This window comes from Lithobates pipiens, unplaced genomic scaffold (assembly GCF_037356315.1).
Source record: "Lithobates pipiens isolate NorthernLeopardFrog02 unplaced genomic scaffold, aLitPip1_a1.2 Scaffold_28, whole genome shotgun sequence".
Taxonomy (NCBI): domain Eukaryota; kingdom Metazoa; phylum Chordata; class Amphibia; order Anura; family Ranidae; genus Lithobates; species Lithobates pipiens.
In genome coordinates, this window is record NW_027507789.1 from 14727934 (window position 1) to 14751667 (window position 23734).

General features: G+C 45.7%; 1 protein-coding gene across 9 annotated transcripts in view; it reads left to right on the plus strand.

The window, feature by feature from the left end:
* The window catches only part of SLC38A10 (solute carrier family 38 member 10), an 84040-nt gene that overhangs the window by 45922 nt on the left and 14384 nt on the right, over window positions 1-23734 (plus strand). For all 9 annotated transcript variants that reach the window (XM_077458707.1, XM_077458710.1, XM_077458709.1 and 6 more), the window contains exons 11-12: window positions 8021-8127; window positions 15426-15585. In XM_077458707.1, the coding sequence (XP_077314833.1) occupies window positions 8021-8127; window positions 15426-15585 (267 nt within the window). The remainder of the gene's footprint in view (window positions 1-8020; window positions 8128-15425; window positions 15586-23734) is intronic.

The following is a 23734-nucleotide window of genomic DNA, read 5'->3' on the forward strand; positions in this document are numbered from 1 at the left end:
CCCTGATATCTTGAACAAGAGGGAGCAATTTGTGGGACTTTATATGAAGCACATTACTGAATCAAAATGGACCAATCAAGATAAACGGTTATTTATTGCAAAATGGTATACATACATAAAGGAGAGAGTTTCAAAATGATACAATAAATTGAGATAAAGTCTGAACAATTCATAATATATACAAAGTATCTCAACATAATATTCAGTGTCGGCGTATAAAAATAGTTCATAATATAAAACAATTATCTCAACATGATTAAATAGTAGTAGACCTTAAGCATCTAGACCAAATTGCAATGGTATCATATAGACGTAGTAACAATAAAAGATTGGTTCATTATAATAAAATTGTAACATAGTTCAAACGGTAGATATGGAAACTGTGACATGGCATCGTAAAGGAGCTCTACGCGTTTCGTGGTTACATTATCACTCATCAGGAGAAGATGCATAGTTAAGAAGTATCTGTAAAAAATGCCAAAATTGTATGATGTTAGAAAAAAGATTTAAAACACAGGAGAAAGAGGGGGAACATAGAAGGTCCCACACACTCTCACCTCTATGTAGTAAGTTGATAGGACTGCTGATGATATCAATGGTAAAGGGCACTTTAAAAGGCGTTATCCCCAGGAGCTGAGACGGTAACATCAGAGGCACGGGCAATGGCACCGGCAACCAATTTGGACAGAAAGAGGAATGACCAGTGTACAGCTGAGAAAATGGCGTTTGATAATGTGCATATTGAATATTGTAGCTGATTCCCAGAGATATCTATGGAATCCAATATAAAAGATTATATAGTAAAGTGAATAAAAGTTTAACTTGTCCAGTGGACAATGCGCAAATGTTAAAGGATCCAGCAGATAAAAAGTTGGAATTTCTGTTAAGATCCAGCAGATAAAAAGTTGGAATTTCTGTTAAAATTCTCTTTTTCTTTAACAGGTACTGTTGCTCAGCCTGCAATTGCAGCTATAGGCATCTGTCAGTCCAGTTCACAGAGGCCTTTAATGAGCTCCCTGCACAACAGGCCCGTGAGTTGGCCAACTTGCCAAAAGCATTATGTTTTGCCATAGATGCTCTAATGGATTCTATTTACCAGGCGTCTCACCTTGCACTTGTGCTAGTACACGTGCGTAGGACCCTTTAGCTAAAGAGTTGGTCTGCTGAAGCACCCTGCAAAAATCTGTCTAGCTTCCCATTTCGTGGGGAGCGACTATTTGGCGATGATTTGGATAAATACATCCAGACGATTTCCAGTGGAAAAAGTACTCTTTTGCCAGTCAAAAGAAAGTATAAACGTCCTTCATTTAAAAGGACTTTCTCTCCTGCGCCAAGCGCATCTGCCTCTAGGCAGTGGTGACGGCTTCCACCGTCAGATTCCAGAGGAAAATCGCTGGGTCAGGCTCAAAGGAAGACCGGGAGCCGCAAAACCGCAAAGCAGAATACTAAGGCCTCTTCATTAGGAAGGGGTCTCCCCTCTACAAGGTGGGGGGGGGGGACCTCTGCATTTTGCAGAAGTCTGGCAGAGAAAAACTCATGACAGATGGGCGCCCTCCACAGTGACTCTAGGATACAAACTAGAGTTTCGGGAGTTTCCTTCATCTCATTTTCTGAGATCAAATGTTCCCAAGGAGAAGACAATCCCTGTTTCAAGCATTAGACTGATTATTGACTATTGATCATTGGGGTAATCGTACAGATCCCCACAGAAGAACAGGGTTTGCAATTCTATTCAAACCTGTTTATGGTACCAAAACCGAATGGAGATGTCAGACCCATTCTGGATCTAAGAAATCTAAATCAGTTCCTGAAAATCCGCTCATTCCGCATGGGGTCGATCAGGTCAGTGGTCTCCATCCTACAAGGGGGAGAACTTCTGGCGTCCATCGACATCAGGGATGCATATCTGCATATCCCTATAATTCCCGTTCACCAAAGGTTTCTGCGATTCGAAGTAGAACAGCAGCACTTTTTCAGTTTGCGGCCTTACCCTTCGAGCAAGCCACAGCACCACGGGTATTCACAAAAATACTGGCCTCACCTCTAGCCACTTTAAGGGCACAGGGCATAACAGTTTTGGCGTACCTAGACCTAGACGATCTATTGTTCCTAGACCAGTCAGTGACTCGCTTAAAACAAAGCGTACGCATTACAACCAGTTACCTGGAAAGTCTCGATTGGATCCTCAACCTAGAGAAGTCTTCCTTTAAAACCAGTAAGAAGGCTGGATTATTTAGGCCTGATCATAGATACAGCCCAGAAAGGGGTGTTTTTGCCTTCAGCAAAGATCAGCTCCATACGAGAGCTAGTACGGATGCCCAGGTCAAAGGCAAATCCTTCAATTCGTCTTTGCATGAGGTTGTTAGGAAAGAAGTTCCCTATGCCCAGTTCCATTCAAGAATGTTGCAAAACAGTATCCTCTCTGCTTAGTAGAAGACAGTCCAAGCCTTGGACTTGCCAATGCGGCTGTCCCCAAGAGTGTCCCAAAGCCTTAATTGGTGGTTACGAAGCCAGAATCTGCTGAAAGGGAAATCCTTCAGACCAATTATCTGGAAAGTAGTAATGACAGATGCCAGCCTTTCAGGCTAGGGAGCGGTACTAGAAAAGACTGTCCAGGGACAGTGGTCAAAACTCGAAAAAGCCCTGCCTATCAACATCCTAGCGATTCAAGCAGTGTGTCTGGCTCTGAAAACCTGGACTTCCAAGTTAAAGAATTGTCCTGTCAGGATCCAATCCGACAACGCCACGGTTGTGGCCTATATCAATCACCATGGGGGCACCAAGAGTCTCTCAGCTCAGAGAGAGGGGAACTATATTCTAACTTGGGCAGAAAGGATTGTCCCATGCCTAGCGGCAGTTTTCATTCCGGGAGTAGAATATTGGCAGGCGGACTATCTAAGTCGCCAATATTTATTCCCGAGGGGAATGGTCTCTTCACCCCAATGTTTTTCAGGCTCTTTGCCAAAGATGGGGAACTCCGGACATAGATCTTCTAGCGTCCAGATTCAACATGAAGTTAGTCAACTTTGTGTCCAGAATAAGCGATCCGGTGGATCAGTTTTCACTGATCTATGCTTTTCCCCTGATTCAGTTGCTGCCTCGACTTCTTTGCAGCATCAAGATGGAAAGAAAGCCGGTAATTCTGGTAAGGCCAGCCTGGCCCAGAAGGTCATGGTACGCAGAGATCGTAAAGATGGCAGTGGAGGGTCCTTGGCCTCTCCCACTAAGGCCAGACCTGCTCTCGAAGGGGCCAATATTCCATCCTACTTTATGAACGCTAAAATTAACGGCTTAGCTATTGAAACTCGCATTCTGAAGAAGCGAGGGCTTTCCAGGTCTGTTATCTCAACTTTAATCAATGCAGGGAAACCAGTTTCCAGAGCTTTATATTATAGAGTTTGGAAAACTTATGTCTCTTGGTGTGAATCCAAGGGTTCGCACCCTCGGAGATATATTATGGGCAGAATCCTTGCCTTTCTACAATTGGGCGTAGAGATGAAGTTGGCCCTAAGTACTATTAAGGGCCAAGTCTCAGCCTTATCGGTTTTATTTCAAAGACCGCTTGCTAAGCACTCTTCGTCCAAGGTTTTAAGCAAGGGGTGATGCAGATTAACCTGCCAGTTAAATCACCTTTAACCCCTTGGGACTTGAATTTACTTTTGTCAGTGTTACAAAAACAGCCATTTGAACCATTACAGCATATTCCCTTAGTCCTTCTGATTAGGAAGCTGATATTTTTGGTTGCTATATCCTCAGCAAGGAGGGTTTCAGAATTGGCTGCTCATTCTTCTAAAGACCCATATTTGTTTATTCATGAGGACAGAGTGGTGTTACGCCCCCGTCCAGGATTTTTTCCAAAAGTGGTTTCAGGTTTTCATCTGAATAAAGATATTGTTCTGCCATTGTTTTTCCCAAAACCATGTTCCAGGGAAGAAAAGTCATTACATTGTCTTGATGTAGTGAGAGCGGTGAAAATCTATTTAAAGAGCACTGCTCAGATTCGTAAGACTGATGTCTAATAATATTAATAATAATAATAATATTATTATACAAGATTTATATAGCGCCGACAGTTTATGCAGCGCTTTACAACATTAGGACAGATGGTACAATTACAGTACAATACGGGGGGGGGGGGGGGGGGAATCAGAGGGCCCTGCTCGTTAGATCTTACAATCTATTCTGCCAGAGTGTCCTAAGGAAGGACAGGCAGCGTCGAAGTCCTATGTTGCTAAATGGATTTGGCAAGTTATAATTCAGACTTATGATTTAAAGAGGAAGTAAACCCAGATGGGTTTACTTCCTCTTTGATTCCCTGCAAAGGTAAAGCTTAATGGACTACTATGCATCGCATAGTAGTCCATTATGTGTCACTTACCTGACACAGGAGCCAGCAATGTCACTGATGTCCCCTTGTGTACGGAGCCTCCATCTTCTCGGTGGGTCTCGCTGCTCCGGCGCTGTCATTCGACGAAGCCGCAATGACGTCACTCCAGCGCATGCGCACGGGAGCCGCCAGTCGCGGCATATCGTCGTTGACAGCGGCACGCTCAGTGCGCCTGCGCGCCGATGTCTACGGCACATGCGCTGTAGACAGCGGTGCCTGTGTTTTGGCAAATATCTCCAACTTCCAGTATTGGGTGTGCCAGTGTCAACACCTGAAGGTAGCTATAACCCACCAATTAAATACTTGAGGCTCTGTGTCCTATGATTTACTCCAAGAAAAGGACTTTACAGGTAAGCTGTTATAAATATCCTATTTTTGCTTAAACAGGTTAGTCAGTATAGGTGTTTGGAGGGGTAGATTAGTCAGCTTTAGCCCAGAATACTACTCCAATGTGCCCCTAGGTCTATTGCTTTAATTATCAATATGTCCAGAAAGGAGAAATTCTTTTTGTATATGTAGGAAAGGTGATCTGTTCCACCACCCCACACACCGCCCCGCCTGTGTTTTGCAGGGAAGGTCTATTCACAAATCACATGGAGAGCTGATTACTTTTCCACAGCTGGTTCAGACATAATGGATGTTTTTGAATGAAAGTAATTCTGCTGAATGGAAAGAAATCAATGTTCCATTGTTCGTTTGGCCAGGAAATCTCTATCTTACCCCTAAATCTCAGGAGTGGTCCTGGGGTCGGGTCCTCAAGGTTTCTCCTCTGCCAGGCCCTAAAAAGGAACAGAACCGTCCGATCTGAGGCTTTGTCTAAACAATAATAAGCCTGTTGTCGTTTCCACAATGTGCTTCGGAGGTTCCTCCAGTGCCGCAAAATGCAATTATTATAAACTACTTGTGGGGGGATTAATGGGTAAGTCCTACACAGTTGTACAGACTCCCCCCTACTGCACTGAAATGGCTTCCTCTGATTTCAATGCACACTGTGAGCTTCTCACAATATGCATTAGAAGCTGCAGCAAGTCAGATAGAGCCCACACCATTTCTTGGCTGGAGGATGTCCAGGTGTGGGCAACTGCAGTCCTTCAGCTGTTGTGGAACTTCTAGTCCCATGAGAAATTGCAAGAATGATAGTTGCGAGCATGACATAAGAGAAAAATACCTGTCCTAGGGGGGACAACGCTCTACACTGCAGGGGTCTCAAACTGACGGCCCTCCAGCTGTTGCAAAACTACAAGTCCCATGAGGCATTTCAACGCTGACAGTCACAGCCATGACTCCCACAGGCAGAGGCATGATGGGACTTGTAGTTCCACAACAGCTGGAGGGAAACATTTGCTCATCCCTGATCTAGTCCTTTCCAAGCCTGACTCAATGGTCTCGGGATGCATGACACAAGAGCGTTCACCTTTTCTTCTATGGATGCCCCAAACAATCAGAAAGGGAATGCATCAGAGAAAATTACTTTCCCCCAGTCTTCAGCAGTCCAATCTCTGTACCTTTTGCAGGTAATCAGTCTGTCTGGTGTTTTTCCTGGAGAGAGGTGGCTTCTTTGCTGCCCTTCTAGACACCAGGCTATCCTCCAGAAGTCTTGTCCTCTTTGTGTGTGCCGATGCCCTCACACCTGCCTGCTGCCATTCCTGAGTAAGCTCTGCAATGGTGGTAAACCCCCAACCCAACCCCCCGGCCCCCCCGATCCCGCAGCTGAATCAACTGTAGAAGACGGTCCTGGCGCTTGCTGGACTTTCTTGGGCGCCCTGAAGCCTTCTTCACAAATGCAGTGGAAATATTTTTTATTTTTTATTTTTTTTATGGGATGAAGTTAATTTTCATGGCAAAGAGGGACTTGGCAATTCATTGCAATTCATCTGTTCACTCTTCATAACATTCTGGAGTATACTAAAATTTCCATCATAAAAACGGAGGCAGCAGACTTTTGTGAAAATGTTATATTTGTGTCATTCTCAAAACTTTTGGCCATTATTCTTTACCATGCATCCTTGGAGGAACACGTAGCTACAATACTAACATGGAAGAGGTCTTATAAAAGAAGAAACATACCCAAATCCACTGCTTCGCTCAAGACTCGCCCCTCTTGGACATGGACAATCTGGGTGCTGGCCAGTGTAGTCTCCACTCCCCCCGTCAGAATATGGAAAAATGTATCAGCCGCACTCCACTCTTGGCTCCTCTTGCCTTATTTGTTAGTTAACAGAATGACTGACTGTATACAGCAATGTCCCTACTTGGGAATCAATCTTTCTCGATGCGTTTCACCACTACTGGCTGCATCAGACAAGGTCGTTTCCCAGGTGGATACATTGCTGTAGGCAGTCATTCTGTTGATGACCAATAAATATGGCAAGAAGAGCGCGGGTGATGCACTTTTTTTTTTTTCCTAATTCGGATGAGAGGTCTTTTCTTACCAATATGGCGGTTTACCCTTTTATTTACCTTTATTTAATCTGTTGAAGAAATACCGACTGAGATTAACCACTTCAGCCCCAGAAGATTTTACCCCTTCCTGGCCAGAGCAACTGCGTCGCTTTAACCGACAATTGCGAGGTCGTGCGACACTGTACCCAAACAAAATTGACGTAATATATATTTTTTTGATCGCCCCTGCATTTTTTTTTTTTTGCGCTATAAACAAAAGAGTGACAATTTTGAAAATAAAAAAAAAAAAACACAATTTTTTTTACAATTTGCAATAATAAATATTCCCCAAAAATATATAAAAAGACATTTTTTTTTCCCTCAGTTTAGGCAGATATGTATTCTTCTATATATTTTTGATAAAAAAAAAATCGCAATAAGCGTATGTTGATTTGTTTGCGCAAGAGTTAGAGCGTCTACAAAATAGGGGGGGGGGGGGGGGGGATCGTTTTATGGCATTTTTATTATAAATTCTTTTTTTTTTTTCTTTTTTTTATTAGTAATGGCGGTGATCTTTAATTTTATTTTTTTTATTCATTTTTTTATCGTGACTGCGACATTATGGCGGACACTTTTGACACTTTTTTTTTTAGGACCATTGTCATTTATACAGCGATCAGTGCTATAAAAATGCATTGATTACTGTGTAAATGACACTGGCAGGGAAGGGGTTAACCGCTAGGGGGCAATGAAGGGGTTAAGTATGTCTTAGGGAGTGATTCTAACTGTGGGGGGATGGGCTTTCTAGGACATGACCGCGATCACTGCTCCCGATCACAGGGAGTAGTAGATCTCTGTCATGACACAAGGCAGAACGGGGAAATGCCTTGTTTACATCTCCTCGTTCTACCTCTCCACACCGCAATCGTGGGCCGCCGGAGAACATTGAGTTCCTGGGAACCGTGGCAATTTAAAGTGGCGTACCTGTATGCCCATTTGCCTGCCTGTTCCATTCTGCCAGCGTATACAGCGGTCAGCAAGCAGTTAAAATTGTCGCTGTTGTGAATTTGGTGCATGTGGTGGTATTTCTAATGGAAGTGTTGCACGGCCTACATTAATTTGACGTACGGCTTCTAACAGCCCCCGCACTGCCAGAAATGTGTGGGAAATGTCTTATTGAAAGCCCCGACTTGTGTTTTTAATTTTTTTATTATTGTGATACTGAAAAGTAATTTTTTTTGCATTTCTCAGTGGAAACCATTCTGGGTCTGACTGGAGCAACCATGGGAAGTCTCATTTGCTTCATCCTTCCAGCCCTCATTTATAAGAAGATCCATAACAAGGGCCTGACCTCACAGGTATGTAGAGCTTACAATGGAAATTTTACCCAATTTTACATGGTCTTCTCTCCTGCCTGCCTCCCCCTCCCTCTTGCACATTAGTAAAAAAATAAATGATTGAAAAGCAAAACATTTTTTTTTTTTTTTTTTTTTTACTTCCTCTCGCCAACCTAGGCCAGAACGATGCCACGTCGCCAAATGCACAGATACCCTGCAAGGCTAGGTTCACCTTCAGGAACAAGTTAAACCTGTTTTTTTTTTTAAGGTGTAACATGTTCCTAAGCACACTTGCACCACCCCCCGAGCCCCATCCCATATAAGAGCGGGCAGGGGTTCCTCTCCCCAGCAGCCGCTGTCAGCATTTTAAAGTGGTTGTAAACCCTTACAAACCACTTTGACCTACAGGTAAGCCTAGATTAAGGCTTACCTGTAGGTCCAAGCAATATCTCCTAAACCTATATGGTTTAGGAGATATTTGCCCGAAAACGGGCACTGCTGTCTACGGCGCATGCGCCGTAGACAGTGGTGCGCAGGCGCACTGAGCGCGGCATTTCCAAAAGTGGAGCTGCCGTCGCGTGTCGGCTCCCGTGCGCATGCGCGGGAGTGACGTCATCGCGGCTTCGCCGAATGACAGCGGCGGAGCTGCGCGACCCCCACCAACAAGATGGATGCGGCGGACTACAGGGGACAGCGGTGACTTCGCTGGCTCCTGTGTCAGGTAAGTGACACATAATGGGCTACTATGCGATGCATACTAGTCCATTATGCTTTGCCTTTGCAGGGAATGAAAGGGGAAGTAAACTCATCAGGGTTTACTTCCTCTTTAAAATCAGTGCGGTTCTGCAGAGCTCCAAGGGATCTGTGAATGAATGAACTACCAGTTCAGTCTGCTACTGGTGCAAGCGGACTTGTAATTATCAATGGATAATGAGTATGATACTCTGTGTACTTTTAGATCATTGATACTTCCTCGAGCCTTCTAACTGAGTATAGAGGTACAGGCAGGAGAATTGGAGGGGGAGTATGCAGAGGCCTGTCATTGCACCCTCCATCTACTGTTTGTGAGTGCAATGCTTTGCAGGGTTCTATGGAGAAAAAAGAATTAATGCACATTTTACCTGGTAAAATGCTTTTTTTTTATTTTTTTTTATTTTTTTTTTATATATATTGGAAACCAATTTCAATAAAATATTGCACTGTGGGGTTGATTTACTAAAGGTAAATTCACTTTGCACTACAAATGCACTTGGAAGTGCAGTCGCTGAGGGGAAACTCTGCTGATTTATATCATCTAATCGTGTACAAACAAAATGCTGTTTTTTTTTTATTTTCCATGCATGTCCCCCTCAGATCTACAGCGACTGCACTTCTAAGTGCACTTGCCGTGCAAAGTGGATTTGCCTTGAGGACCCTTTCACACTGGGGTGGTGGATGCGCCGCCGGTAAAACGCAGCTATTTCTAGCGGCGCTTTACCATCAGTTTCGGTGCCCTATTCGGCCGCTAGTGGGACATTCAAACCCCCCCCCCCCAGCAGCCGAGAATGGGTTAAAGCAACCACAAAGCGCTGGCGGTATAGCCGCGCTGCACCGTTGATTTCAGTGGGCAGGAGCGGTGTATGCACCACTCCAAAGATGCTGCTAGCAGGACTTTTTTTAGCGTCCTGCCAGCTTGGGGATTTCACATTGGAGACACAGCAGCGGCTCTTTTAGGGTGCTTTCCAGGCGCTATTTGTGAAGGGGTGGGGGCCTTCCCCTCTGAGAGCAGATGCCTAGAGACTGGCACCAGCATATACAGCATGCATGAGATGGGTTGTCACTGCCGCTACCAGCATGGAGCCGTTGTGCGTTCCAAGCCTTACTTTCGATTTTTCCACCTGGACATGATGTCACGCAGGACCCGGTAGTGATGGTCCCATGCGCTGACGTATGTTTTGCCCAAAATTACGTCTTCAGGAAGTGAAATCTGGGGGGGGGGGGCATAGCCTCAAAAAGCAAAAAAGCACTTTTTGACGCCTTTTATTATTTTTATGTCATAAGTAAATTACAATATTTATATTTTTCATGGCAGAGGTATGAAGTATATGGCAAGCTCCGATGTGATCAGCAGTATACAGTAAAACCTTGGATTGCGAGCATAATTCGTTCCAGAAACATGCTTGTAAGCCAAAACGCTTGTATATCAAAGCGAATTTCACCATAAGAAATAATGGAAACTCATAACGATTCGTTCCACAACCATTTATTCATAAGTCCTTCAGTTTATAGTCCATATAAAAAGGTTATAGTAATGTGATCAGGTTGTGTAACCATAAAACATCCATCCACAAATTGAAACTTCCACAGGGGGATTAGACGCAAAATCCAGCAGGAGCTCCAGAGTATAAAAGAGAAGAGAGATGCCTGTAAGTGGAGCAATATGTTGCTAAATGTTGTACCTTCATTAAATGTAACCATATTGCTACACTTAGAGGCGCCCCTCTTCTCTCTTATACTCATTTGTGACATGACACTACTCGTATATCAAGACATCGCTTACATATCAAGTCAAAATTTATTTAAAAATGTTGCTTGTCTTGCAAAACGCTCTCAAACCAAGTTACTCTCAAACCAAGGTTTTACTGTATAAAGAGAAGCCATACACAGAGCAGTGTCCTGCAGGGCCACCATGTACCCCCCAGGACCTGTGCAGTCCAGATGTTACAGCTGTACCGCCAACGCCTTATAATTCTGCCAACAAGTAGTTAATTACAGAAAACAGGAAGCCTCGACTGGCGCGGTGAAGAGGAGGAGATCGGCAGTCCAGGCAGGCCAGAGGAAGTTGAAAAGGGCAAATTAGCAAAGCTGTGAAGAGATGAGAACCTGTGAAGGTCCTATTAATCCTTCGTTGTCCTCGGTTTCATGCGGCAGCGTGGCCAGCGGGTCACCCCGAGGACACTCACACCTGTGACTGTAGACGGGGGGGGGGGGGGCGCAATTTTTTCGTTCTGCGTGCCACACCGGATTTAAACCAGTTGCTATTGTGAAGCAGGCAGTATTTACATACTATTATCAGAAGGGAGAGAAGGTAGTAAGTCCTCACTGTAGGAACGGTGGGCAGAGCAGGTAAAATCCTTCTCTCATTTATTGTGCTGTAAGTTATTTTTTTTGTTATGAAAAGATGGACATGGTACCTAAATTTGAACTCCATGCAAGCCGCTCAGATGTGTCACAGGACTTGGGGTCTCAGCAGAGACCTGCAGCACACCTACACACATGAGGGGTGATTTATTTCGCATGTAGGAAGACGGAGCAGGTATAGAAGTCCCAGATCTCAGCATGTGTGGTACACCACCGCCTGTGTTCAGATGTGCAGCAGGGCTCTGCTGAAGCCCAGCTTAGCAAAAATTTAAATAACACTCCTAAAGCCACATCGGTATAAACTTAATTGGAGGAGAGAAAGGGCCACAGGGCCCTAATTTGGAATTTACAGTGAAAGATGGACAATGATATAGTACAAAAATATATTTTATTAACAAGTCGTATTAAACAGGTAAAAAAATAATTAAAAACATATGATAGACATATGGTAATGAGTATCTAGTTTAACCCTTTCATGACTAAGCCTATTTTTGGAATTTGGTGTTTACAAGTTAAAATCCATATTTTTTGCTAGAAAATTACTTGGAACCCCCAAACATTATATATATTTTTTTAGCAGAGACTCTAGAGAATAAAACGGCGATTGTTGCAATATTTTATGTCACACGGTATTTGCGCAGTGGTGTTTTAAACGCAACTTTTTGGGAAAAGGGACACTTTCATGAATAAAAAAAAAAAAAAAAACAGTAAAATTAGCCCAATTTTTTTGCGTAATGTGAAGGATAATGTTACGCCGAGTAAATAGATACCAAACATGTCACACTTTATAATTGCACGCACTTGTAGATTGATGACAAAGTACGGTACCTAAAAATCTCAATAGGCGACGCTTTAAAAATTTTTTACGGTTACCAGGTTAGCGTTACAGAGGAGGTCTAGTGCTAGAATTATTGCTCTCGCTCTGACGATCGCGGCGATAGGTGGTGACAGGTCCTCTTTATCGAGGGATCGGGGGTCTAAAAGACCCCCCCACCCCTCCTTTACACTTCAATGTATTCAGATCGCCGAAAACGGCGATTGTGAATACCGGATATTTTTTTAAAACCGGCGCCATTGGCAGCCGAGTAAACGGGAAGTGACATCATGACGTCGCTTCCGTGTTTACGATGAGGAGACTGGAACGAAGCCGATTACGGCTTTGTTCCAGTTCCTCCGCAGCAGCCGGAGGCGTCGGATCTCTGATCGGTGCTCCCGATCGAGCGGGAGCACCGGTAACAGCGGCGAGAGGGGGGGACGTCCCCTCCCGCTCCTCCGGCATAACAGCCGAGCGGCTTTTAGCCGCATCGGTTGTTATGCCTGGATAGCCAATCGCCTGCTGCAAAAAACGGTACCGGGATGATGCCTGCAGGTGCGGGCATCATCCCGGTATAACCCCCGGAAGCCGAGTACGCATATCTGCGTACGCTCGGCGGGAAAGGGTTAAACAAGAGAGTTGACACCAAATAAACAGCAGTGAGCTCCTGTGCGTTAACGCGTTTCGCTGTTTTGCTTCGTCAGGACACACTTGGGGTTAGTTGGAACAGGTCTTGTCAGCATAGAAATATCTCCACATGGAGAACTCCAAGATGATCACCCAGGAATCACTGTGGTAAAGCAGGTGGCAGTTTCTTACTAATACCAGCGACCTCGTATAAGGCCAATGGCATAAAGATAGGTAGATATGAATATAGACTCCTATAGTTCACTGGGGGAGGAAGGAGATACACCGCGAGTATCCAGATAATTAAAGGGGGAGAGTAATAGAGAGGAGAGGGGTAGAACAAACACCCTTTCACCTGTTTTTAGTCCATAGAAACAGGGGCTTCAACAATACTCCATATGGACGGATATATATTCCTTCCAAACTGGATATATTGAACTCTCCTATACCTGCCCACAGTCAGTATAACTATAATAGGCTCCATAGGTATATTTAAACAGGCCATAGTAAGATGAGGTTCAGTGTCTCCCCCAGGAACAAACAAACCACCTAGCCCGGCTTCAACGCATTTGTGCGCACACCTGAGATGGAGGTGCTCGAGGGGAGCTGGCCAACGTTTCGGGGGACTAAAAGTGGTTCTATAGGTTAAAGTTTTTTTTTTTTTTTTTTTTACCATCATGCATTCTATACGTGAAAGTAAAAAAAACATCTCTGTGCGGCAGCCTCCCCAGCCCCCTTTATACTTGCCAGAACCCCATCGTGATCCAGCGATGTGCATGAAAGCCTTGGCTCTCTGTGGACCCTCCCTCCTCATTGGTTTAGAAAGCAGCAGTGGCCATTGGCTTCCACTGCTGTCAATCACAGCCAGTGAGCCATTTAGGAGAGAGAGAGGGGGTGGGGCCGAACTGCGGCTCTGTGTGTGAATGGAGACTTGCAGGTGGGAAGAGGGCCTGGCAGGCTCCACCTACTACAGGAGGGGGGGCGGAGTCGAGACCAGTCCCACTGCACAAGGAGAGAGGGCAGCAGTGGGCGGTCTTTATTACAGGAAGTCTCACACTGGATTATGCACAGATCTGGAAGTAGATTCTAGAAGAAGACGCAAGATAGATGGATTTAGATGAAATTTTGTTATTCTGGAATTTATCTAAAAAATGCAATTTAATTAAAGGGCAGAATATTGTTTTAAATTAAAAGCCGTTAAAGACACAAGTGGTAGAAGTCTTTTCTCTGGTATATATATGAGGTAAGTATTCCTCTGCTACATTACTGTGGGGGAGGCTGATGGATACGATATGCTCCTGGGTCAGCTTACGCCATATGTAATGATTTGCTCCATCGTGAGGTAAGTCTCCGGCATAATGGAGTCTCTCTGAATTGCCCCACTGAACTCAGGAAGCCCTTTACACCCAGTAAAGTTTTCCTGCAGCAGCTGGTGCGGTGTCTCCATCGGCCCGGGTGCCTGTATGGTACAGTGACCTGAATCTCCCTTCTATGCACAGCTGAGCGGAGGAGGGAGATTATGGAGCAATACGGAGGAAAGGGCAGCCGTATGATGTGTCGGGGAAAAGTGGGTCAGGTCAGTAGAATCCCAGGCCAGATCCTGCCGCAGGACGGCGTAATGTTCATTCCACCCACATCTCCACCTTACAGGGATCTGGGACGGGCAGAAAGGAGAGCAGAGATGTTAACCCTGTAAGAGGTCTGGGAGGTCGTATCTCCTCATTTACTTGGTGAACCTTTAATGACACCTTTTCCTCCAGCTCTCCCGAGTAACCTCTTCCCTAGCTTTAAATCGATCTGAGTGGACAGGATCAGCAATCATTTCACCATTGACCACAAGGGGACATTTCCTTACTGACAAGCAATGCAAGGAGACATTTCCTTACGGACCACCAATGTAAGGGTAAATCTTCTTACTGACCTCCAATGTAAGGAAACATCCCCTTACTGACCTCCAATGTAAGGAAACATCCCCTTACTGACCACCAATGTAAGGAGACATCTCCTTACTGACCTCCAATGTAAGGAGACGTCTCCTTACTGACCTCCAATGTAAGGAGACGTCTCCTTACTGACCTCCAATGTAAGGAGACGTCTCCTTACTGACCTCCAATGTAAGGAGACGTCTCCTTACTGACCTCCAATGCAAGGAAACGTCTCCTTACTGACCTCCAATGCAAGGAAACGTCTCCTTACTGACCTCCAATGCAAGGAAACGTCTCCTTACTGACCTCCAATGTAAGGAAACGTCTCCTTACTGACCTCCAATGTAAGGAAACGTCTCCTTACTGACCTCCAATGCAAGGAAACGTCTCCTTACTGACCTCCAATGCAAGGAAACGTCTCCTTACTGACCTCCAATGTAAGGAAACGTCTCCTTACTGACCTCCAATGTAAGGAAACGTCTCCTTACTGACCTCCAATGTAAGGGGACGTCTCCTTACTGCCCGCCAATGTAAGGGGACGTCTCCTTACTGACCGCCAATCTATGCACATACAGGTGTCCTGCATTCATGCACTACAGGAGGAAAACGGAGGTCCCAAAACTTTGCCAGGAAGTATTCTATACATGCAGAGATGTGCCAGAGGGCTTTATCGGGAGCCAGGAAACTGGGTGAAACCCTTCAAGATACTTGTGTCAGAATGGCAGCGCAGGAAGGAGGGGGGGGGGGTAGCTAAGGACTGATATATATTTGCTATGAATGTACTTGGTGAAGGATGTGGCTGCATGTGACTCGTCTTCTCTGTTCATGCGCAGTTCATTCTGGGAGTCGGCCTGGTGATTCTGGTGATCAGCACATACGCTACCATGATGGTTCCCCAGGAACCATTGCCACAAGTCAAGTCCGAGGTGCTGGGGAGAGAAGGAATTCAAGATGGGAAGGTGGAGCTGGAGCAAAACATTCCCAAAATATCAGGTAATTCCTCAGAAGGAGATGAACTCTACTGGTGCAGCTTACCACCGAGCATGATGGCGGGCATCATTCAGATCACAATTGAGGTGATTGTAGCCGTATTGGTGCACTTGTAACAAAAACAAGGTCTCTCTGTGATACATTTTTTATTTGGACTAACATCTACATTTTTTAGGGCATGCATTCATGGTGTTCCCCATTCTTCAAGGTAGGTATTAACCAGTTCCTGCCCAGCCAGCATTGTACTATAGGCCTGGTGGGAACTGGTTAATACCCACCTTCCTTGAAGAAGGGGGTACACGACATATGACGTCCTCCCGGGATGCACTGTGGCACAATCTGTCACCTGTTGTGGCCACCAGATACAGCGGTTGATATATCAGTGTACCGGGCCCCTGATGGTATCATGTGATCACTGTGGATAATCAGAACAGATCATATGTCAATTGTACACAATGGGCTTTGGTTCATGCTATTCATTGTGTACTGTTGTGTTGATCTCTGTGATTGGTCACCGTGATCACTTGGTACAGAGAGGGCCAATTGCAGACCATTTGTACCATGTGATTAGCTATAGCCAATCACAACTAATCACATTAGTAAACCCTGAATAAATATTTTTTTTTATTCAAATGGTTGCTTGTAACAGTGAAAAGTAAACTAATTATTAGGGCTGTTACTGATTAAAATTTTCGTGTTCGATTAATTGATTTTTTTTAATTGATTTTTTATTTAATCGATTAATTATAACACACATACAGTTTTTAGAATTTTTTTTTTATTATTAAACTTTAAGAAAATATCCACATCTGCCCTTATCTCCTGCCATACCGTAATGTCCACATCTCAGATTGTCCGCTCTGTCCGGAATAGACAGCAGGCAGACCCGTCAGCAGAGTAGACGGCACAAGCAGGCGGGTGATGATGACGTCAGCGCGCCGCTACTAGGCCGCCGCCAGGTGGACCAAGATGGCCGCCTCTCTGGAGCTAGGCCGAAGCCGCGGCCTTTCCTATGGGCGAGACCACGGAGCTCAATCCGTGGACCCTCCTCGATCAAAATTATTTTGATCGATCGAAGAAATTAACGATTAATCGAGCAATTAATGGATAATTTCTGCAGCCCTACTAATTATGTATAGAAAGCAATCCTGGGAAGTTAAGTTTTGCAACAGAAGTTCCAGTTTGGAATCGGATGACTTGCGGCATGCAGAGGTCATTATGTCAATGCTGCATCTCTTCCGTCTTCACGTCGGCCTGCACATGTTTTGGAATAGAAGGGGGGGGGGGGAGGGGAGTGATTTACAAAGTGATGTGAATAATGTACACTTCACGCCCCACCAATCACTCAGTGAGCTGCACATGAGCCAACAGGATGCTGCTGATTGGCCAGTTTTCAGCTGGTGTTTTTGATGCAAGGGGCATTTTCCTAAGCTTACCCTTACCTGTTTACTCCCAACATGCTTTATAGGCTCAATAATCCTTGAGCAAGATGGTGCTGTAACACATGTTTTTCCTATTGTTGTGCATAAGCATTTTTATTTATTTTTTGTTTATTCTTGCATAGCACGGTGCATCATTAGACATAACCAGCAGCTGCGGGTCTCATATACAATTGTATTATTTACATTTCACCCACAAGGGGGCTATAAATATCCAGGGCTTCTTTAAAGGCCCCCTTTTTTTTCATGGCTATTCTATAACATGGGGAATGTTTTTTTTTTTATTTATTTTTTTTTTTTTTTCCTGCTTGTGGAGATTGAGATCTGTAGATTAATTCTAATGACTCTTCAGGCTGTTGATAGAACAAGGACAGCGAGGCAGTGTGAGCGGCACTGACAATGTTTCTGCTGGTAGTATGGCCGTGTCTGATCTGAGCCGGGCAGCTGCTTCCTGACATTGTGCAGAGAGGAGCGAGGAAGCCGAGGTCATTGCCGCTACCTGCGTATCTTGTGATAGCTCTCCTCCAAGTGTCCACCGGGGAAATATCACTTGCGTCCTGTTTTTCCAACCCACGGAAGTTTTATCTCAGGCTAGTAATCGGTTATTTGTAAGAAGAATTGCCTGTGTTATAAAGTGCAATCCAAACACAAGTGTGCAAAACAGTCCAGAAAGCACAAAGGTCTTCAGAGAAGCAAAACGACTGACGTACAAGTCCTTAAAATGGTTCTAAAGCCTTTAAGTGATTGTAAACACTTCTTTTTTTAATTTTTTTTTAAAACATGTCATACTTACCTCCACTGTGCAGCTCGTTTTGCACAGTGTGGCCCCGATGCTCGACTTCTGGGGTCCCCCGCACCAGATAACCCCCTAGGAAAAGCGCTCTCCTGGGGGGGGGGGGGTTACCTTGCGGGTGCGCTCCCGAGTCCAGCATTTGCGTCAATAGACACGAATGCCGGATTCGGGCCCAGTGCCCGCATCATTGGATTTGATTGATAGCAGCGGGAGCCAATGGCTGCGCTGCTATCGATCTATCCAATCAAGAGCCAGGACCCTGTGGAGAGAGGGAGATCGTGTCTCCGCCAACAGAAATACAGGGCTCGGGTGAGTAAATCGAGTGGGCTGGGGGGGCCAGTAACTGGCAGGTGTTTTTTCACCTTTGAAACCCCTTTAAGGTTTTGTATTCTATGCATTAAGGTGAAAAACCCTTCCTTCCTGCAGAATCCAACCCCCCCAGTCCCCCTTATTCTTACCTGGGCCCTGATCCAGTGCTGTGCACGAGAGCAGCGGCTCTCATTGCTGTCTCCCTCCTCCCTGGGCAGATTGAAAGCAGCCTCCCACTACTGTCAATGAAATGCTGTGCCAAGCAAGCAGGGGGGCAGGGCTGAGCCACCCGCTGTATGTCAATAGACGTAGAAAGGCCAGCTCAGGAGCGAGCACATATTGGTGCGCCTATGGGGGCAATTGCTAAAGAAGAGTAGTGTGTTGCGCCACTGGGGGACACCAGAAGAAGAGGGGCCTGGAGCGCACTTGTGGGAGGGCCCTCAGAATAGGAGGAGCTTAGAACGCTGGCGTGGGACCCTAGTAGAGGAGCCTTGAATGTTGGCATGGGACCCTAGAAGAGGAGGAGCTTGGAGCGCTATAGGGGGACTCCGGAAGAGCAGGATCCTGGAGCGCCGGCAGGGGACCCCAGAAGAGCAGGAGCCTAGAGGGCTGGCGGGCAGACCCCAGAAAGGGAGGAGCCTGGAGCATGGACGGAGGACCCCAAAAGAGGAGCCTGGAGTGTGGGCAGGGTACCCCAGAAGAGCCTGGAGCACAGGGGGGGAACCCAGAAGAGGAGGAGCCTAAAGCACTGGCAGGGATCCCCAAGAGGAGGAGCCTGGAACGCTGGCATGGGAACCTAGAAAAAGAGGAGCCTGGAGCACTGGCGTGGGAACCTAGAAGAGGAGCGCTGGCGTGGGACCCTAAAATAGGAGGAGCTTGGAGCACTATAGATGGACCCCAGAAGATGAGGAGTCTGGAGCGCCGGTGGGGGACCCCAGAAGAGGAGGAGTCTGGAGGGCTAGCGGGCAGACCCTAGAAAAGGAGGAGCCTGAAGCGCAGGTGTAGGACCCCAGAAGAGGAGCGTGGGCAGAGGACCCCAGAAGAGGAGCCTGGAGCGCGGGCGACCCCAGAAGAGGAGGAGCCTAAAGCACTGGCAGGGATTCCCAGAAGAGGAGGAGCCTGGAGCACAAGTGGGGGATCCCAGAAGCGCAGGAGCTTGGAGCGCTATAGGTGAACTCCAGAAGAGCAGGAGCGCCAGTGGGGGACCCCAGAAGAGGAGGAGCTTGGAGCGCTATAGGGGGACTCCAGAAGAGGAGGAGCTTGGAGTGCCGACCAGGGATCCCAGAAGGGGAGCCTGGAGCACCGGTGGGTTACCCCAAAAGAGGAGGAATGGGGATGCTCTAAGGCAAAAACATTACAGAGAGCAGATAAGTATGACATGTTTGTTTTCATTTTATTATTTCTTTTTTTATTATGAAGCTTTAACGTTGCTTTAAAGTGATTGTAAACCCTTATGCAATATTTTTCTGCTCTGTAATAGTTTTGCACAGAGCAGCCCCGATCCTCCTCCTTGCTCTGGGGCCACTTGCACAGGGGCTGGCTCTGTGTATCTATGCAGCTCGACTCGACCCCCCCCCCCTTCCATCCTCGCTGGCTGAGATTGAGAGCAATGGGAGCCAATGGCTCTGAGTTTGGGGCGGAAGAGAGCTACTGCTCTCATGCACAACACTGGATCAAGCTCGCAAAAGAATATGTGAGGGAGCTGCACTCAGAAGTTTTTTTTACCTTAATGCAGAGAATGCATTGGGGTAAAAAACCTAAAGCTTTAAAAACCACTTGAAGCCATAATTTCTTTTACAAAAGTTTTATTATTAATTAACAAGTTTACATTCCAATACAATAGGCTTTCATTCAGATTACAGTTCAGGTGTTTCACAGTATAGTGTTAATTAAAGCAGGCTGTTGCCCAAGTAATGCCAACATTTCCTGTGTCCGGGCTAACCCGGGTTTTCACGTGACTGCAACAGAAGCGTGTCGTACAATACATAGACAGCCCATAGTAATCATCTACAGTAAATTGGTAAGACGAAAAAAGAAGAGGGAGAGAAGAAGATGTTCTAAGAGTCAAGAGCTGATTAAAAGAGATTGTAGAATGAAAAGCAGGGGAGGAGTAGTGAGGGTCAAAAAAAAAAAAGAGAAGGAAGAGGAGTCGAGGAAGAGAGAGGGGAGGGAGGGAAGAGAATGGGTTCACAGGGTGTGCCCAACCGGTCCTTACATTGACAATATAGCAACATCGAATCTAGGCGAATAATGGTATCTGATCCAGGGTTGCCAGACATGTAGGAACTTGGCATGAGTGTCAGAACAGAAGACAATTTTTCATTGACCATAACATCATTCAGTCGGTTCTTGACTGCCTCGAAACTCAGGGCTGGGGTTCTCCATGCTCTGGCTATTGTCAACTTAGTCGCAGTAAAGAGATGTTGCGCCAACTGTCACTCTGGGCGTAATAGCGCAGTGATTGGTTTGCCAAGGAGTGCCTCAAACGGATCTCTTTTAAGATTTACTCGAAGTAGGCTATGGAGCAATGCATACACCCTGACCCATAGTCTGCACACCCACGGGCACGTCCACCAAATATGGGCCATAGTGCCCTCTTGGGCACATTCCCTGAAACAAAGAGGGGAACAGGTTGGGACAAAGCGAGCCAGGCGCATCGGGGTATAATACCACCGGTATAACACCTTGTATGCATTTTCCAGAATTACTACCTTGCGCGAGCAGTTGGATATGGCTAGGGTCATTGCCTGCCAATCCTCCGGATCCAGCTTCTTCCCCAACTCTCTCTCCCATTGCAAATGATAAGACCGCACTGGAGGTCTCCTCTTAGAGATCAGAGCTGAGTATATCATAGATATCAGACCAGGAGAGTGGGGCCTGGATCTACAGATGCTCTCAAACGGTGGCAACCTGTATGGGGCGTCTTGAGATCTAATGAGACTCCGGAGGAAATGACGGATCTGTAGATACCTGAAATACTCTCGCAGAGGTATGTCATGTGACGAGCGTAAAACATCATATGTTAAGATCCTAGTGGGAGTAAGCAAGGAGTGTACGTCCCCGAATCCATTCATGGTCCACCACTTGAATTGCGCTGGGTTATCAAGGCCCGGGGGGAAAAGTGGGCAACATAAAAGTCGCAGCAGCAGGAGATGGGGAGAAGCCAGCCCCGCCGAGTACTTCACCGAGTCCCAAACTCGTAGCGTATGAATCATACAAGGCCCTGTAATCTTAGGGCGGTGCATAGGTGGGAACGGGGTCAGTCTCGAGCACATCAATAGTAGCCCATAGTGGGAGTTGATACGTCTCGTGAAGGTGAGAGAGCGGAGCAATGGTAGAAGCTACGTAGTAGTCTCTTATATTCGGGACCGAGAGGCCCCCATTACTTCTGTTGGCGAACATGATTTGTTTATTAATACGGGGGCGAGACGATCCCCAGATAAATTGCAGGATCCTACGCTGATGGTTATTGAGAACATGTGAAGGAATTGGGATAGGAAGAACCCTAAAATAGTATAGTAGCTTTGGTTGAAGCCATAATTTCTGAACTGGGGTGCTGTTTGGGTTCCATGGGGAGCCACAAACCCTAGATGCAGTTTACCCTGGATCAGCCTCATGTGCTGCCACGGTGCAGGCAGCTACCAGCACCATAACAACCAATGAAGCTCTAGGGCTATGACGCACGATGTGCATCACGGCAGCCTGTGGCACTAGTCCAGAGCAGATGCCATGCAGGGTCGTCCCAACCATTCAGGAGACAGCGGTGTGCACCCCGTCCAGAAACTAACAGACGAATACAAAATATTGACAGCACAATGCTAAGCTAATGCTGAATCCAATATTCACATCAATGCCACGGTATACAACTAATTCTGATCATTAACCGATATGCTTCGCCAGTGCTGCCCTCTTCCGATATTGGAAGTCTTACTGCTGAACAAAATGAAAACAAGAGTACGCAACGCATCTGTGATTTGGGGGGGGGGGGGGCTCTGATTTGCTGAGATGATTTTTCTACAGCAGTGTGAGGTCATCTAGGGCCCTCCACCTCTGACTGGTAGTCTCTTCAGATCTGGAGCTAGATTTTGTGATGTCACTACTGGAGAGGAACGGAGTTAACGATGTCGCCTTCAAACATATTTATTAGTCACTATAGATAGCTTATGGAGACCACCGCGACTGCACCCTCCCTGCTAACACATGACTCTGCTGCTATATACAACTCATACCACTTCACAAACCTCGACCCTCTCCCATAGGCATCTCTAATAATGAGAGCATCAAAGGCAGCGCTTCCTTTAAAGTCTTAACGGGCAGAGAAAAAAAAAATGTAATTTATTGGATCGGAAAATAAGAATATTCTGCAAATCAGGAGACCGGGCTCCACTGTGCCCTATTCTACCTTCCTTCTTTCCTTTATTTTCTTACTTTTCTTTCTCTGCTTTTCTTTTTATCGCTCGCTCTTACGCTCTCCCTCTTTATCTTTCTTAGGGATGCACTGTTTTTTTGTACAAGTACCAATACTTTTTTCCTTTATTTTTATTTATTTTTTTAAGTACTCGTCGATACCAATTACCGATACTTACCACAACTGTTTTGTTTTCACTTAAGCTGCCACCAATGATGAAAAGCATTGAAAAGTTATTTACAAATTAAATTTATTTTTATTTTTTTATTTTGTGCTTTTTCAATGTGAAAATTGTAAAATATATGTTGATATATATGTGTAAAAATATTCACTAACAAAGCAAACAAAAAAAGTTTTTTTTAATTTTTTATCATTTATAAAATAGACGAGAACAAAAAAAAAAAAAAAGCAGGAAAATAATTAAATGGAGGAGAATATGGCGTTATTTAAGTCTGATTAGAGTAAATTAAGGGTTTATAAGGGGGTTAAACAGAGGACAATTCGTTCATCCCTTTGATCTGCAGATGAAGAGACAGAAAGATTCAAAAAGAAACAATGTTTCTTTTTATTTTAGTGTTTCAGTGGCTGAGCCATCTGCTTATTTTTTTATTTTTTTTTTTGACAGCTCCAATTACTGGACTTCTTTAACACTTCAGCTGTCAACAGGGGAGACCCCGCTGACAGCTCAAAGAACCCAGCCTGAAAGTATCGGTTTCAGGTATCGGTGCATTTGCACGAGTACCGATACTTGTGCAAATACTCGGTATCGGCACCGATACTAGTATCGGTGCAACCCTAATCTCTTTTTCTGTTTACACCCCATCCCTGTCATTTCTCATCCCTCTTTGTGCACCCCCCTTTCTCATCACTTTCCCTGTGGACTCCCTCCATCTGTCCTATCACATCCCTCTCTCAGTGCACCCCCTTCTCTCCTTTCTCATCCCTCTCTCTTTGCACCCCCCTTCTCTCCTCTCTCATCCCTCCCTCTTTGCACCCCCCATCTCTCCTCTCTCATCCCTCCCTCTTTGCACCCCCCATCTCTCTTCTCTCTCTGTGCACCCCCCATTTCTCTTCTCTCCTCCCTCTCTCAGTGCACCCCTCATTTCTCTTCTCTCACCCCTCTCTCAGTACACTCCCATCTCTCTTCTCTCATGCCTCTCTCAGTGCACCCCCATCTCTCTTCTCTCATGCCTCTCTCAGTGC